Genomic DNA, 18,701 nt, shown 5'->3' with positions numbered 1-18,701 from the left:
TAACAAATACTCGCAACAGTCAAATCATCTTAAACCAGTCATCTTAACAACTTGCTATAGACCAACTCCAAACTCCAGCACCAACCACCAAAGAGTTAACGAAAATATAAAAAGTAATAAAACCCAACAAAAAAAAACTTGCTGCTAAAAATTTCCTTTTTGTTTATATGTTACAAAAACGCTGCCTTAAGGCACTTGCACTTGCGCAGATTTAAGTTGTCAACTCAATAACTAAAACAAGTTTGTCTTGCAACGTTGCAGACTACTTGCGATGGGATGGATAGTTTGAATTGGTTGAATGGATAGAACTTGGCAAAAAGAATAAAAAAATTGATCAGCAATTTTAAATAAAGAGAGAATATCTAAATAGAAATCTGAACATTTTAAATCGGAAATATACGAACCTTTTCTAGAAAAAGGGACGTGATTTAATATTTTCTCTATGTTTATAATTGATTGAAAGATTTTTATGGAAAGAAAAATAAAGAGAGAAGGAAACTCAATAGAATATTTTCTTTAAATAAGAAATTGGTCAAAAATATTTTTTTAAATTTAGAAATGATCGAAAAGTTTCTATAAAAAGTGAATTGATCGAGATTTTTCTTGAAATGCATAGTAGAAAATTTAGAATTTAAAGAGTTTTTTTAATAGAAAGTAAAAAAAAAAAAAATAATTGCGAATTGATCGATCTATTCCTTTATAGAGAATATTGATCGAAAAAAATTAATTTTTAAAAAACCTATGTAAAATGATTAAAAATGATTCATAATTTCTTTAAAGAACAGAAGTTCACAATATTGTTTGAAAAGAAAATTTAAAAAAATGTCTAAAAAGAACAAGTGAAAATTTTTGTAACAGATAAATTTTCTTAATATTTTTAAAAAAATATAAAATTTTAAAAATTTTCAATAAAAATTTCTTTTTTCTATAAAATGGCAAATTTAAATTTTTTTTTATTAATACAGAAATGTTCGAAAAAGTAAAATTTTTATTTTGTTCATTTATTTTGTTATTTATATTGTTCAATAAAATGAGAAATTTTCTAATTATTTCTATAGAAAAATAAATTTTTAAAAAATTTTCTATAAAAACGATTTTTTTTAATTATATAAAAAGAGAAATTTTCAAAAATGATAAATTTGTAAAAATCAAAAATGTCAATGTTTTTTCTATAAAATTTTGTAAAAATTTGCAAAAATTTTCTAAAAAAAGGTAAATTTAAAAAAAGAAAAATCTAAAAAAAGTAAAGTTTTCGAAAATATCAAAACTGTTTCCATAAAATGATAAATTTTCAAAATTGTTTTTATAGAAACAAAAATTTTAAAAAAAATTTTCTATAAAAACTGATTTTTTGTATCTAAAATTTTAATTTTTCCCCTTTAAATGACAAATTTTCAAAATTGTTTAGACTGAAAGAAAAATTTTGAATTTTTAAAAATTTTCTATCAAAAATTTTTGGAAATTTTCGAATATATAAATTTTAAAATTTATTCTTTTAAATAAACAATTTTCAATACCGTTTCTATAATAAGATACATTTTTGAAATTTTTTCTATAAAAAAAGAAATTTTTAAAAAAATTTCTAATAAAAAGGTAAATTTTAGAAATTTCAACATTTTTTCCTTTAAATTACAAGTTTCCAAAAATGTTTCTCTAAAATGACAAAATTTTGAAATTAATTCATTTACTTTTCAGAATTTCCTACAGAAGTAAATATTTTCGAAAACATTGCTACAAAAAAATAAATTTTCAAAATATTTGGAAAATTTCAAAATTTGTTTAAAAAAATGACAAATTTTCAAAATTGTTTCTATAGAAAGAGAATTTTTTGAAAAATTTTCCAAAAAAAATTGATTATTTTTGAAAATTTTGATATGAAAGGAGAAAATTTCTGTAAAAATAGATATTTTCGACAATTTTGCTAAAAAAAGGGAAATTTTCCAAATATTTTTTATGAAAAGAGAATTTTCAAAACATTTTCTATGAAAAGAGAATTTTTTGAAAAATTTTCTGTAAAATGAAATATTTTCGAAAAATTTTCTATAGAAAATGGAATTTTTCAAATCATTTTCTATTAAAGGAGAAATTTTTGAACATGTCTAACTTTTGTTTTTATAGAAAGACAGTTTTTTTTTGAAAAATTTACTATAAAAATAGACATTTTCGAAAAATTTTCTAAAGAAAGAGGAATTTTCGAAAAATTTTCTATTAAAGGAGAAATTTTGAAACATGCCTAACTTTTTTTTGAAAAGAGAATTTTTTGAAAAATTTTCTATAAATTAACATATTTCCTATAAAAAAATTATAAAAATTTACTATAAAAAGAGCAAATTTCCCAATTTTTTTTTTATAAAAAAATTAACATTTTAAATCTTTTTATTTAGTATTTAATGAAAATTTAAAAATGTTTCTAAAAAGAGAACTTATTAAAAAATGTGAAATTATAAAAATTTCCTTAAATTTTCTCTTAAAATAGTCCTTTAGTTTTCTAGACCTGTAATATCGTTTATTATTATTTTGTTTATATTTTCTCCAAAATATCTTTGCTCACTGTGTTGAATAATTTTGGCGTTGTGACCAGTTTTTATAAGCTTTAAATACTTCAATAATCATGTCAATATGCAACTTCCACATCCTTACATGTTTTCTTCTTTCAACCAAGCAACCAACCACACATGTCATTTATTATTTTTGGACTTTATACTCCATAAATTATTTATGGTTTTATGTGTTATTGGGATAATTTGTGTTTTCTTGCAAAAATTTTCCATTTCTTAATGTTTATGTTTTTTTCTTCGGCGGCCCCACTTAAATTTAACGACATCAAATTGGAGAAAAAAAATCATTTGAATTTGGTCATAAAAGCCAAGTACTCCTTTAAATTAGTGTCTCGTATAGATTTGAAGGAAAACAAAAACTTGTTGCTGAAATATCTCACGTTATATTAACACATTTTCCTATATAATTTTTTTTGTTTTGTGGGGCTGTTGGCAACTAGTTTTCCATTGACTTCTCAACCATGTAACTCTTGTTTGGCAAAATATTCAATTAATTTTTACATTTTTTATTTTTATTTATTGTTGTTTTTTACAGAGTGTGCAACCAATTTCATTTTCGATTTTATAGGCAACCAGTTCAAGTTTAGTGTTGGTAAATTATATGTAGAGATTTTTTTCTTTTACTGGATTTTGTATTTGGTGTTTATAACTTTTCCTCTATGTGATGTAATTTAATGTAGAAAAAAATAACTAAAAATTACTTAATACATAATGATTTTGGTATTTAATTAAATGGGAGTTAATAACGTGTTAATTTACTTTCACTTAATCAGCTCATTATTGGTTGGATAAACAAAAATTATGTAAAATATTTGAAATTTTTCGGGTATTGGTGAAAATCTCAAGACTTCACTGTAGACTAGACTATAGACTTGACTATAGACTAGACTAAAGACTAGACTATAGACTTGACGATAGACTAGACTATAGTCTAGACTATAGACTAGACTATAGACATAACTCTAGACTATAGACAAGACTATAGACTTAACTCTAGACTATAGACTAGACTATAGACTAGACTATAGACTAGACTATAGACTAGACTATAGACTAGACTATAGACTAGACTATAGACTAGACTATAGACTAGACTATAGACTAGACTATAGACTAGACTATAGACTAGACTATAGACTAGACTATAGACTAGACTATAGACTAGACTATAGACTAGACTATAGACTAGACTATAGACTAGACTATAGACTAGACTATAGACTAGACTATAGACTAGGCTGTAAACTACACTATGCTATATTACTAGATAGTATTCCATCCCTGCTTTCACTTTAATAATTTCCTTCAAAAAATCTGACTACTTAAAATCTAATGTTACGGCATAGTTTGGAAATATTTTTTTACATTTCAATAATTTAATCTACAATTTATTTTCAATACCAAAATAATAACGAACACACTTTTTAAACAATAAACATTTGGACAGCTTAGATTAAGCCAATAATTATAACAATAAATAAATATTATCTATAATCTTTATTATGCAATTGAAGACAATTGAAAATATATTAAAAAATCGATTAAAAAAGAGATGAAAAAGTAATTAAAAAAAACTAATTTACGTTAAGATTAGAAAATTAAGAAAATCTATTAAAGCATCATTGAGCAATGTGAAATCATAAAAGGGAACAATTATATTTATGGCTTGAGTTGCTTTTGTGATAACGAAATGATCATGATTCGGTTTTACCATTTATGGTTAGAAATATTGAAATTACTTGACTACAATACTTCTGTGCTGGCAACGTGACCATATTTGAGTATTAAAAAAAAAGATTATTGAGCCATTAGCGATTTTTTTTAGTTTTGTTAATTTTTAATAAAAAAAAAATTGAATATAATAACATAGGCCAATAATAAAGACTAGACTATAGATTATACTATAGACTAAACTGTAGACAAGACCACAGACTAGGCTATGGACAAGAATTTAGTCTAGACTATAGAGTAGAGTACAGAGTAGACCATAGAGTAGACTATAGAATATACTGTAGAATAGACTAGAGATCAGACTAGACTATAGACTAGACTATAGACTCGACTATAGACTAGACTATAGACTAGACTATAGACTAGGCTATAGACTAGACTATAGACTAGACTATAGACTAGACTATAGACTAGACTATAGACTAGACTAGAGACAGTACAATATACTAGATTATAGACTACTCTTAGACTAACCTTCAGACTATATTTTGGACTAGACTATGTACTAACCTTTAGACTAGCCTAGACTATAGACTTAACTATAAACTAGACTTGAATTAAACAAGACTATAAACAAAAAACTTTTATACAATAAAAATATTAATTATTAATTCAAAACACTTTTAAAAACAGTTTTCCTCATCACTAGCGATTAAAATGCAATCACCACAAAAAAAAACCCTGACAATAAACTTGCTTCACCATATATGCCACATTTTGTTGTAAGGAAAACTTATAAATAATAATCTCTATATTTTATTATAAGGCAAAATAAATAATTTTCAATAAGGAAAAAATTATGGCTTAAAAGTGCTAACAGTCAACAAAGAGAGTACACATACACACACACGCAGAAAATGGCTAAAAAAGGTAAACTAAATAAATATTTTAGCGGCTACAAAAAAGCATAAAATTTTATAAAAATTCAACTAAAAATGGTGCTGATGTTTGTTCATAGTATTGTTGGGGAAATAATAAAACACTTGTTTTAACAACAACTAACTAACAGATTGCCTGAAACAGAAGTAGATTCCGATTTCTATATTTATAATATTTGTTTCTTTATTTTCCATTAACGAAACATAATGCAGGTGTTAACGCCAATTATTGTTGCATTTAATGCAACTTTGATTTTCTTCTATTTTACTTCGGCTTCTGTTTCTTGACACAAGCGTGTGTTGTGTGTGTCTTCAACTTTAATTTGTTTGGATTTTTGTATGGGGCTCTAAAGAAACCCCACAGCAGTACAGCTGTTTGTAATAATAGTTTTGAAATTAAATATAAAATTATTTATTATACGCAATTTAGATTATAACAAAGTTACCAAATAAGTAATTTTGTTTCTTTTTCTATTATTATTTTTTTTATTTTATCGTAAAAATCTTTTTAAAATGAAAATCATGTAAATATTTGTAATTTTCACTTTATTTCTAGGGAAATTGTTAAGACATTTTTGTAAATTCATTAACGATACCAGTTTTTTTTTTTAATAAAGTTTATTTATCAAAGTCTTTATTAAAATTATCTTATTTAGCAAGAATTTCCTTAAAACTTGAAGAGAGTCTTTAAAAAAATTAAAAAACAATAAATAAACACATTTCAAATACTATAGAGAAACTTCTGGAACCTAACTAAAGTTCAGTTCTTGAGAGATTCAATATGTATTTGGAATAACGTCTATTAGAGGATAATTGGAAACAATTGCGACGTAAGCCTGGACATCACACTAAAATTGGACTTTTCTCAGGATGCTTCTTAAATCTCTCTCGTTAAGATTAGTCCATGGGATCCTTATGGTTCTACATATCGTTTAATTTTTTCATTCTGACATCGCTCAAAGCAACAATTTAAAAAAATTTGTTCGAAAATCAAAAATTTATCTGAAAATCTTTTTTAATAATGAACATATAAACGAAAATTTATCCGAAAATTTTCTATAAAATGAAAATTTATCCGAAATAAATTAAAAAAAAATTTATTCGAAAATCAAAAATTTATCCGAAAATCTTTTTCAAATGAAAATTTTTTATCCAAAATTGTCTATAAAAAGAAAATTTATTTGAAACTTAAAAGATGTTTTATTTCAAAGTTATATATAAAAAGAAAATTTATCAAAAAGTTTTTATAAATAGACAATTTATCCGAAAAATTTTTATTAGAAGAAAATTTATCCGAAATTTTTTTATTGAAAGAAAATTTATCAGAAATTTTTTATTATAAAAAAATTTATACGATTTATCGAAAAATTTTCTATAAAAAGAAAATTTGTCCAAAACATAAAAGATGATTTAAAAATTTATCCGAAAGATATCTATAAAAAGGAAATTTATCATAGAGTTTATATAAATAAAAAAATTATCCGAAAAAATTTTATTAAAATACAATTTATCCGAACATTTTTTATTAAATGAAAATTTATACATTTTATAGAAAACAATATTCGAAAATTTTATATAAAAAAATTTATCCGAAAAACTTCTATAAAAATAAAATTTATTCGAAAATGTTCTAAAAAAAATAAAATTTATCCGAAAATTTCCTATAAAAAGAAAATTTATTAGAACATTTTCTAGAAGAAAATTTATCCGAATATTCTTTTTAAAAATAAGAATATTTATCCGATAAAAAAACATTTATCTAAATGTTTTCTATAAAAAGAATATTTAAGCGATAAAAATTATTAGCCAATTTTATATTTAGAAAACTACTTGAAATATAAAAACTAAGTACTTTTTAAATAAATATTTTAATTAATTTTAAAAAATATATATTAATCAATTACATTTTCTTTTAATTTCAGGTAAGCTTTTGCCAATTTGTTTTAATAAACATTGATATTTTTTGGTAAGTTTGGATTCAGAAATACTTGATGTTATTTATTTTATTTAAATAATTTCAAAAGTTTGGCAAACTCTTCGGGGCTTGGTAGTAACGTGGGATCTACTACATCAGTAGCTTCTGAAGTAATAAAATCTGGTATTTCGGAAGTAGGTTCAACTTCTGTGGTGCTTGTTGCAGGTGCTAAGGTAGTTGTTGTCGTAGTAGTAGTAGTGGGTTGAGGTGTAGTAGTCGTAGTGGTAGTTGGTGGATTAGGTTTTGCACGACCATCTAAACAATCTTGTAGGTTGCGATAATTGACAGCCGTGGATTCGATATAACTACGTTCGGCAGTCTTACAGCATTGTTCATGACGCAAATCTATAAGACGATACTTTTCTTGCATTATATTGGCATATTCGGAGGCATTGCCTGAAATGCTATAGACGGCTTTAGTATTGTTGGCACCCTAAAATTAATAATAGTGTCAGTTCATCACTTAAACTTTTCTTCGAAGTAACAATTATTCTGATTTCATCAATTTGATGAAACTTTTCATTAAACTACTTACAATTCTTGCATGACAATTAAAAACTTCCAAAGTAGAATTAAGACCATCACAAGTGGATAAACGTTTGCAAATGCCTTGAGAGCTTTCACCTATAGCAATACGTTTATCAATCATTTCAGTTTCAATGTTTTGACGACCCTCTCTAGCATTTATTAAACACTGATTATAATCCCTGCCATAGGTTTCGCCCACTGTGTTCGATTTGACAATATAGTCGGAAAAACAGGCCATAGAAACAGCAGGATCTTGCGAAGCCAAACGGGATCTAAAGAAGAGACTAGCCAAATTTTGTGGATTTGGTCCAGGCATGGGATAAACCCCATAGGCCAAATGCACTAAAGCACAGGTCCATATACAATTAAACACAAAACTTTTCATTTTTTTTTTGTTTTTAACACAAAAATTTTAAAAATTCTTTATTTTACCGTTAGTATTGCAAGCGATTTGCTTTCGTTCGAAAAGACCGTTAAAGACTGTTCTACTTTAGTGAAATTATCATAATTCTTATAGTCTCTACTTTTCTCAGCTCTCCTGACAGCTGAGGGACGAATTATTTAATCTTTGATTTGATTGTTTCTTATCTTTAATTAAAATATTAGCAAATATTTTTTAGCAATCATCGTAATGGGTGGGCTGGGTATTTCATTCATCTTATCAGTTTGAAAATCATCTTTATAATTAGTTTATTTACCAGGTTACTAGTGCTGCTACTGCTGCTTATTCACATTTTGACTGCGTTATATAGTATACTATATAGTATCAATATGCGTAAGATAAAACATAAAGTTTTATCTTAAAAAATGCAATTTTTTGCAGGTAATATGGACTATCTCTTTTCATTGAACATTTTTCGAAAATGTAAACAATTTTTTTAAAATTATTGTTTTAGAAAAAAATTTTAAATTATATTCATTAGAACATTTGGGGTCTGTAAGCCTCCTGGTGCCACACTTTCCATTGCAAGTCCGCCAATTTGTTATTTAAATTTTCAAATTGATGCCAATGTTCTTTGTGTTAATTTGATGATTCCAGCAAAAATAGTTTTCAAGATAAACGAATATTTGTGTTTAAATTATATATAAGAGGTGCCACGCCCCATATTGAAAGTCCTTATATTTTCTAAGTTAACATTTTCTTCATATGTACGAGTGCCACGCCCATTATAGATGAGCTGCCTATTTCATTCTCATATATTCATATGGATGTCAAAGTTATCCAAACCAAATTTGAGGACTTTGTGGAAGTTTCTGTGATATGCCACTTTAAAGACTTATTTTATAGGTGGGCGTGGAACTTACCCTTCTTAAAGGAAGGCCATTTGAACATTTCAAGAAAATCGGTTTCGGCTTCTATAGACTTCCAACAAATATACAAATTTTCAAAATTTAATTTTTCAAGAAACTTTTCATTATTTTCTTTTTTTTAAAGAAAATATTTGAAAAATATTTCCAGGAGTATTAAAGAAAATATTTGAAAATTTTTAAACGTGGGTACTTTTAAGTCTGCTTTTCTCTGGAAACAATGTACATACGTACCCAGCAAAAACTAACATTGAAAAGTAAGGGTTTAAAATTATGAAATTAACCTAAACAATAGCAATTTAAGTCATTATTTTAACACAGAAATGTCATTGGAGGCAAGTACTTACAACACTCGCTTGCAAATAAGGAATTAAGTAAGTAATTACTACGATCGCCAGAAAATCGTGAATTTAGTCTATTATTAGTTTTCTGAAAACACATTTTTTGTTTGTGTTAACAAAAAAGTTCGAAAACATTGTGACTGCAAAGTATTATATTAGTTGTAAGTTATTATAAAACTCATTCAAAGTAATGCAGACGGTGAATAGTAGTTATTGAAAAGTAAGTGGTTCAGTCATTAGTTATGTTTTTGCTGGGTATGTATTTAAATAAATTCAGTCATAATATTTCTCATGCTAAAAACATGTTTATGCTCAGACGAATAATATCTTTGATTCTTAGAATTTATGACATCTATTGCTTAGATAAATTACAAAGTATAATTTTAGTTCGTTGACTATATACACGAATTAAAAACACACATACACATTTATTTGATGTGACGAATTTAATGCAGATAAAAATTTTTCTTTTTCTAAATCACACTTTTTTTATTCTTATTTTAGAAAGGAAATAGCAAACTTTTGAAATGTAAATATTATTCTTTTTTATATTATTTATTTAATTATTTTTATTAACCATAAAAGAAGACAAATGTTTATTAATAAAAATAAATATATAAATGATGACAACCACTAAGTAGTGTACTTTACTTTTATTTTTATAGGACTCTGGTGAAAATTTACATTATTTCTTATCGTATCTTTACATCCGATATTTGCAATCATAAAAAAATGTATGCCATAGTTATGAATAAATACAACTTTTTAAGAAGTTGGGATTTTTATTAAAGAGATATCTTAAAGATAATTTTAATTGCCAAAATGACTCACCGCTATATTTCTATGGAACAATATTGCAGACTTTTAATAACAAATTTATAGCCCTTAACTCTTTGGAGGGTTAATGGCAAATATTTGATTTATGGTTACAATAGTGGTAATAGTCACGTAATTTGCATTTTGTTTAAACAATTTTTGATTTGCACGTGATTAATAGTTAAACATTATTTGCCAACTAAAACATGTTATATTTTTTGACAACTGGGGAATCTTTAGAGCAAAGAAAGATAATTACAAAGTATAAATAATATAGTATGTAAGGATCCTAAATGCAACAATTTAAATATTTTATACAGAGCAAAAAAAATCTGGTAGAAAGGTACGTTTATTTCCATTTAAATGTTCTTTTTTAGAAAACTGGTAGAAGAGTACGTTTATTTCCATTTAAACAACGGTTGTATATAAAATTTAAATAACACACGTTGTAATTATGATAACGCATCGTTGTCATTGCAACAGTTCATTGTTGTCATTTCGATTATACTTTATATCATTTCGGCAATGTATCGTTGACATTTAAACAACGCAAAATTCTCTTTGACAACATTGCGTTATCACTTTAGTAACACTTTATTATTTATTTGATAACGTTGTGAATTTTGGGAAACAAATAAAAAATTTCTGTTCGATATGAAAGCATTTTTCAAAATTTATCTTTTTAAAGTGATTTTTTAAACTTCTTTTATTTTAAAAGAAAACTTCTTTTTTCTTATAAAATTACATTTTCTTTAAATTATTTGATTATTTCATTTTCTTAAATTTCTTTTTTATGTGGACAATTTGTGATATAATCTCTTTTATTTTACAAAATTTTTAAGAATTTTTCTTTACAGAACACTTCTTAAAATGTTTTCTTTTTTATAGAAATTTTTTAAAAATTACACTTTATTATTAAAAATTTGCAAACATTCCTCTTCTTCATAAAAAATTTCGAAATTTCTCTTTCTACAAGGATTTTTTAAATCTTTTATCCTGAGAGGAGATTTGATTTCTCTTATATTTACTACTTTTAGATCATTTTGAGACATTTCTCTTAAAATAATTTTTTTTAATTTCTTCTCTTATTCAAAAATTTTTAGAATATTTTTCTCCTTTTATAAAATTTTTAGATATTTTGTCTTTATAGAATATGTTTATGTAAATTTTTATTCTTTAAAAAAATCTAACTTTCTCTTCCCTCTATAAACCATTTCGAAAATGTCTCTTCTTTACAAAACATATTTGGAAAATTTTTACTCTTTTGAGAAATCAGAAATTTTACAATATTTTTTATTTCAGGAAGCTTTTAATAGGACATTTTCTCCTCCATATAGAAAATTTTTGAGTATTTATCTTTATTTTTAAAATGTTTTCTTTAAAGAAAATTTATAAAATGTTCTATTCTTTAGAGAAAATTTCAAACATTTCTCTTCTATATAAAAGTTTTGGAACATTTTGTCTTTATAAGAATTTTTGTAAATGTATCTTCTTTCTAGAAAATTTATAGAACATTTTTGAATATTTCTCTTTTCATAAAAAATTATAAAAATTTATTTTTTTATCGGAAAATTTCACAAATTTATATTCATAGAAAATTATTTTTCTTTTTTAATTTCGCTTCTCAAAGAATACTTTTGTGAATTTTTCTTTTTTTTTTTTTAGAAAATTTTCTAAAATTTTCTTTTTATAGAAATTTAAAAAAAGTTTATTTTTATGAAAAATTTTGAAAATATGTTTTTTTGTTTTTATCTTTTTATGGAAAATATTGGAAATGTTCTTTTTTAAAAAATGAAATTTTCTCTTTTGAAATAAAATTTTCAAAATTGTCGAAATTTTCCCTTTTTATATTTTCATATTTTTATAGAAAATTTTCTTATTTTATAGAAAATTTTCTTAGTTTTATAAAAAATTTTTTTAATTCTATAGAATATTTTTTGAATTTTATAGAAAATTTTTGAATTTTATAGAAAATTTTTGAATTTTATAGAAATTTTTTAATTTTCTTATTTTTTATAAAATAATCTGTTTTAATAGAACATTTTTGATATTCTCTCATAAAAAAATATTCAAAATTTTTAATTTTTGGAAAATTTTAAAAATTTTTTCTCCTTTCACCTTTTTCATTTTTTTTTTTAATTTTCCCTTTTTATAGAAAATTTATCTCTTTTCATAAAAATTTTCTCTTTTTATTGAGAATTTTCTAAATAAACTTTTCTTTTATGGAAAATTTTTTAACTCTTTATTTTATATAGAAAACTTTTGAAAATATATATTTTTATAAAAAATTTCGTAAATTTCAGTTATTATTGAATATATTTGAAATTTACTTTATTTTTTTATAAAAACAGTCTCTCTTTTCTTAAGAAATTTTTCTAAATTCTAAGCAAATTTCCGATTAGTTTTATCTTCTTATAGAAAATCTTTGGATATTTTCTTTATTTATCTCCTTTTGTTTTAGATAATTTTCGAAATTTTTCAATTTTAATATAGACAACTTTCGATTATTCATTTATCGACTTTCCTTGAGATTTTATCTTATTTCGCAGACAATCGGATTCATTTTGTCCATTGCTCTTTAAGTTCTCTGGAACTCAAGAACCTTTGTGTGATAGTAATGAAAATGTGTATTTTTCATAAATAACTTCTTAATAAAAATTTAATATCTACTCATTTCATTGGTGGTGGGCTTAACAAAAACAAAAAAATTTAAAAAGTCACTGAATTTTTCTATTGTTTGGGAAACATGTTGTACGTTGACATTAACCAAACAACGTATGAACCAACCACTCAACCCAACAGCCAACCAGCCCAACAAAACAGGCAACTTAATCAAAGCAAAATAGTTGGTAATTACAGTACATTCAACTACATATTCCCCACTAACAACTGACTAATTCACGGACTGTCTCACCATTACACTCTTTCACTACCATTGTCATTATCATGTTATGATGGGACAATTTTTAAGTTTGTTTTGTTTTTACAAAGAAACCTAAAAATTACCCCACAAGAATAAACGGAGAAAAAAAATTATTATTATGTCGTTTTTATTTTTTATTTTGTTTGTCTAAAATTAAACAAAGAAAATGTTACAAACATGTTTGACAATTGTCATTTTACTTCTTTCTACATAATATTTCTAAAGTATTATGCTTTTTTCAGAATTCTGAAATTATTATTTTTATATTGTTTGTTACCAACATGAATCATTTTAATTATACAATTCAACTAGTAAAACAACAATTTAAAATGTTTAGAAAAAAACTACAATCAACAACATTTAAAAACAATTTTACCGGTACCTTATATACTATTAAAACAGTTAGAATTTGAGACGATTTTTTTTTTTAGATTTTGACGTGTTTGTAGCAACAATCAAGCGAGACAAAATGCCAACTACAAGTTGAACTTGAAATCTATATTATTTTCATGTTTTAAACCAACAATTAATAATAAATTTTTCAGCAAAACCAACTGAAATACAAAGCCCTCATAATTAAATGGTACGAAATTATTTAACATTGACTTGTTTTAATATTGTTGTTGGCGTGTTTTACGTTTTTTTTGCTGATCTGTTTTTTTTTAACAAAATTGTTTTAAACAATTATTTTGATTTATTTATAACTTTTTCTTGTTTAATAAGCCACAAACAACACAATCTGAAAATTGTTTTGTATTTAAAGGTTAACACAGCAGATGTGTTGGTAACAAACAAATTGTATTTTTAATTTATTTCTAATTTTAGTTATATTTTAAGAATAATATTTAGTAGAGGTATTTATTAAGGGTATTCATTGGGGTTTTCCAGTTTTCTTTAATTTTGATACAATTTTTGAAAATTTTATTTTCTTTTCTATAAACCCAGCAAAAACTACGTAAACTATTTACAATTATACCCCACTTAACTATTAATAAACGCTTCAATAATTACTACATATCGTTCTGATTAAATAAAAGTACTTTAATAACGTCTTATTAATAATGTGTTATATAATTACTTTCTTATGCATTAGTCAACTTCTTTATTTACACAAATTTCTAATTATTTGTAAGCGACTGTGGTAAGTGCTTGCCTTCAATGACATCACCAATGCTACAGTTTAAGTAAATTTTATCATTTTAACCCCTTACCTGGTAATGAAAGTTTCGCTTCTTTAATAATTTACTAAGAAAAAAGTGGAGAAATTTTCAAAAAAACAGAAAGTTTTGAAAGAATTTCGAAGATAGTAATTTTTAGAAAACTTTTGAAAAAGGCAAAATATTCTATGAAAATAAAAAATTTATGAATTTTAAAGAAAAAATATTTTTGAAAATGTTCTAAAAATAAGCGAAATATTTTAAAATTCCCTATGAAAAAGTAAAAAAATATAAATTTTCAATAAAGATCAACTTTTCGAAAATTTTCTTTAAAGTAGAAAATATAAATCATTTTTAATAAAGGGGATAAATTACTATATAAAAAAAGATTTTTTTTTATAAAAAGGACAAATTTTCGAAAAACATTTTCAAAGAAAATTTTCTACAATAAAGAGACATTTTCTATAAAGAAAAGCAATACGTGGGAAATTATTCTATGAAAATGGAAAATTTTCGAACATTTACTTTAAAGAAGAAAAGTTTTTGAAAATTAAAAAAGAGAAATGTTTGAAAATTCTTTATAAAGAAGAGAAATGTTTAAAAATTCTCTATAAAGAAGAGAAATGTTCTTAAATTGTAAATTTTTAAATAAAAAAGATACAATTTTCGAAAATTTTATATAAAGTAAAGAAATGATTTAAATTTTTAAATAAAAAAGGTAAATTTCTATAAAAAAGAGATATTTTTTATAAAAAGACCAATTTTTAAAATACATTTTGACAATGTTCTATAAAGAAAAAGAAATTTTCTACTATGAAGAATTTTTTTTTACATGTTCGAAACATTTAGATGAGAAAAGAAATTGTACAAAAATTTTCAATAAATAATATACATTTTTTAAAAAAAGAGAAAATTTTTTAAGAAAAAAATTGTTCAAAAAAGTTTTTGAAAATGTTCTATATAGAAAGTAAATATATAATTTTCTACAATGAAGAATTTTGCTATAAAAAAGAAAAAATTGTGGAAATGCTAAAAAATTTTCTATGAAAAAAAACAATTTAGAAAAATTTTGTAAAAAAGTGGAAAATTTATGAACATATGTAAAAAGAGAAGTTTTTTAAACTTTTTTATAAAATAGCAAAAATGTGCGAAAACTTTTTATTTTTATCAAAAATTTTGCAATAATTTCATTTTTAAACATGTTTATTTTTTATAGAAAATTTTCATACATTTAAAAAGAAACTCATTTTATGTTTAAGAAAATGCTAGATTATGTTCGAAAATGTCTCTCCTCTTTAGAAAATTATAGAACATATCTTTGCTTTATATCGAAAATTTTCCATTTTTTCTCATCTTTATAGAAAGTTTTCGCACAATTCTCTTGTTTTTAAAATTTTTTTTTAAGAAACATTTTTAAGCATTTTCTATTATAAATAAGAATTGTTATAAAATTTTCTATATTGTCAAAATTTTTCTTTAAAGAGAAATTTTTGGAAAATTTTTATAAAAAAAGAAAATATTTTAAAAATATTCTAGTAAAAATAAAATTAAGAAAAATATCTATAAAAATATAAGTTTTTAAACAATTTCTATAAAAAGAAAAAATTAAAAAAAAAAATTTGAAAAAAATTTTAATATTTTATAAAAAAAAATTAATTTTTCTAGTTAAAACAAGTCTGAATATATATTCGGGCATAGCCGACCATATGATACCTTACACTAGTCAGTATGTTAAAAAAATTAGGCATTTGTTTTGTGTTTTAACTTTATTCTGGAATATTTTTACTTATTTTGACAAAAAAAGAGATTTTTTACAAGAAGGGTCATAGGGGAGTGGGGGAAAATATGGCCCTATCCTTATAAATGTTGGTATAGGAATTTATGTCTACTTCAAAGTTGTTTATGTAGAATTTAAAAGAGTTATTAGTGTTTATAAGTGAATTTTGACCTCAAGTCATTGTCTGAAGGAAAATTTGTATGGGCTCTGTGGTCAAATGAGGCCCGATCATTACAAAAATCGGTAGTGTCATTAAAATTTCTATAAAATTACGTTTTACCGACTTTTGTTGACATAATAGAATATTTAACTTAATTATAATCCCAAAGGCCCTATTCGGGCCGGTACGGTTGTATGTGGGCTAGTCGAAATAATAGATCGATTTTATCCATTTTCAATATTCGTCGTCCTTGGTCCAAACGACTCAAAAAAACGATTCTTAGCCAATTGGTATAATTTAAGGATGGTATATGACGAATATTTTTGTATGTTACAAACATCAGTACAAACCTAATATATTCTACCCACTAAAGTGATGTAGGGTATAAAAATCAACGAAGATTTAAAGACATAAATAAATAATAATAGCATTTCAAGTTCTTTAACCGTGAATTTAAAGTCAAAGACATGACAGCAAAATAGCGGACAATGGCACAAACATGTCATCACCTAACTACCCCTACTCCACCCTAAAAATGTAGTCTTTATTTCCCAAAAACAGACAGACCACTTCACATTAAACTGCATTTAGCTGACAAAAACCAAAGGATATAAACAAAAAGGAAATCTACCCTTAAAAGGGTGTTTGAGGTAAATACAATCAATGTTGTTTTGTAAAAATTTCTATCCCTATACAACTCTTCTGATGTATTTGTTTTGTTTTTATTAAGCTTTTTATTTTTTGTTTATAAATGCATCGATTATTTTATTTTCCTTATTTGTTATCCTTTATGCTTTTATTTTGTTTTTTCAAAGAAAGTGGGTGTGGATCCCCAAAACACATGTTTACTTGGTGGTGCAAAAGTTTGCATTTGAAATTCTTTGTTTTATTATAAGTACGAGGTAACACATGTTTCCTTGTTTTTTTCTTGTTTGTAGCCGGTAACCGGCTTATTATTTTGCACACTTATCTAAATACCATATAGACCGGTGGTAGACGTTTATCGAATCATATGGTTTGGGGTCATTGCAAAACTTTTTAGGGGTTGTTTTGTTTTTTTCCTAATTTTATTTATTTTTACCGGTTTTCGTAAGAGAGCGAAAGCAGTTTAAAGAGCTTAATACACATTTGTTATGTGGAACATGTTTTGGATTGAGAGTGCAGGAAAAATTTAACTGGAAGGACACAGGGTGTTATGTAGAATTGTACTATTTTAGCAATTGAATAGTGAACATTTACTGTGATAAAATATCAAATATTTTTTATAATAAAAATAAAATTTTCTATAATAAGTTTTTTTTTTTTTTAAATTACGATAGATGTTAAAAAATTTAGTTTAAAGAAAATATTTCCTATAACAAAAAAGAAAATTTTTAAAATTCTCTACAAGGAAGATACATTTTCGAAACTGTTCTATGATGAAACAATATTTTTGAAAGTGTTGTAGAAAGTAGAAACATTTTTGGATATTTTCTATAAAGTAAAAGATGTATTTAAAAAGTTACTTTATTAAAAAATCCTGAATAGAATTTCTAAGAATTTTTTAATCAGTGTTAGTAAGGAATGGTATTTCCGGAATACCATCACTTCCAAGGTACTTCAAAGAATGCCTGATATTGGCAAAAAAGTGCTTTAGAGTACAGAGTCACTGTCCTTTCCAAATGCGTCTGAATCCGCAGTCCAATTTTGTATAGATGTGCTCGAAGTCCTGTGTGTCCATTCTTGCTCTCATCAGGGTCAACCCATAGGACCGTTTCATTATTGTAAGATGTCTTATAGGATTTTCTCATCCATATTTGTAATTTGCGTCGAATGGTTAATTATCTCAATCTCTCTTCCCTTTAATGCTATTTCATTACATTCGTCTACTCTCCAGTGGCCTGGTACCCATATGATGTACCTCTGGGAGAATATCTCCAGTGGCCTGGTACCCATATGATGTACCTCTGGGAGAATATCCGGTTTAAGCTTTTTTGCTGATATCATTCTTCTGGCTGTCGGTAAATATATTAAGACTTGTTTATATACATCGATGACGTGTCCTATAACCTTTTGGCCCGTTCGCCTGAATACTCCCCTCGGGCATGTTTCCTTGATGATAGATCCCATATTGGTGTATTGCAATCCGGGGGTATAGAGATGATACCTATATCTCTAGTCTGCCGGGACTTCACTCCTCGGCTTGTCCTTAGTATGATTTGACATGGGGTCTAACCAGAAAAGCATATAATCTGGTACTACGGGTGCCCAGTAGCCTGCAGGACTATTTCCTAGCTGTCAGTTAGTTTAGGTTCCTGCGGGATCCACGTAGTGGCTTTGGTTTAAAGCCAAATTCACAGGAAGAGTAAGTGGCTGTTAAAGGATTGATGTAAGGTGAAGTTAAGACTTGTTATGTCTATAGTCATTCTGCATATCGTCCATCACCGTTGTACCTCTATTTTAAATTCGGGTCAATGATTACATCTAGACAGAGGAAAACAAATTGTACACGCATAGTACTGATTTGACACACAGAGTTTATAAGTTTGTCAATAACATCCGTTGTTAAA

The 18,701-nt window shown here is 25.0% G+C and overlaps 2 protein-coding genes across 13 annotated transcripts in view; one reads left to right on the top strand and one right to left on the bottom strand.

Moving 5' to 3' along the window:
* LOC111675850 (supervillin) overlaps positions 1–18,701 on the top strand; it is a 330,599-nt gene that overhangs the window by 253,737 nt on the left and 58,161 nt on the right. The gene's annotated exons all lie outside the window — the stretch shown is intronic.
* On the bottom strand, positions 7,017–8,330 carry LOC111675852. Its single transcript, XM_023436703.2, has 2 exons — positions 7,678–8,330; positions 7,017–7,575 (listed from the first exon to the last, which is right to left on the bottom strand). Exons 1-2 carry the CDS (start codon positions 8,053–8,055, stop codon positions 7,171–7,173), a joined length of 783 nt encoding a protein of 260 aa, XP_023292471.2. The 5' UTR covers positions 8,056–8,330; the 3' UTR covers positions 7,017–7,170.

Source organism: Lucilia cuprina, chromosome 5 (genome assembly GCF_022045245.1).
Source record: "Lucilia cuprina isolate Lc7/37 chromosome 5, ASM2204524v1, whole genome shotgun sequence".
Classification (NCBI taxonomy): Eukaryota; Metazoa; Arthropoda; class Insecta; order Diptera; family Calliphoridae; genus Lucilia; species Lucilia cuprina.
This window is presented reverse-complemented; position numbering and strand designations above follow the sequence as displayed.

Bases quoted from the DNA above. Each gene is read 5' to 3' on its own strand.
- LOC111675852 (XM_023436703.2), bottom strand. From the start codon at position 8,055: ATGAAAAGTTTTGTGTTTAATTGTATATGGACCTGTGCTTTAGTGCAT. The intron at 7,576-7,677 runs GTAAGTAGTTTA...TATTAATTTTAG, and splicing joins TTAATTGTCATGCAAGAATT to GGTGCCAACAATACTAAAGC.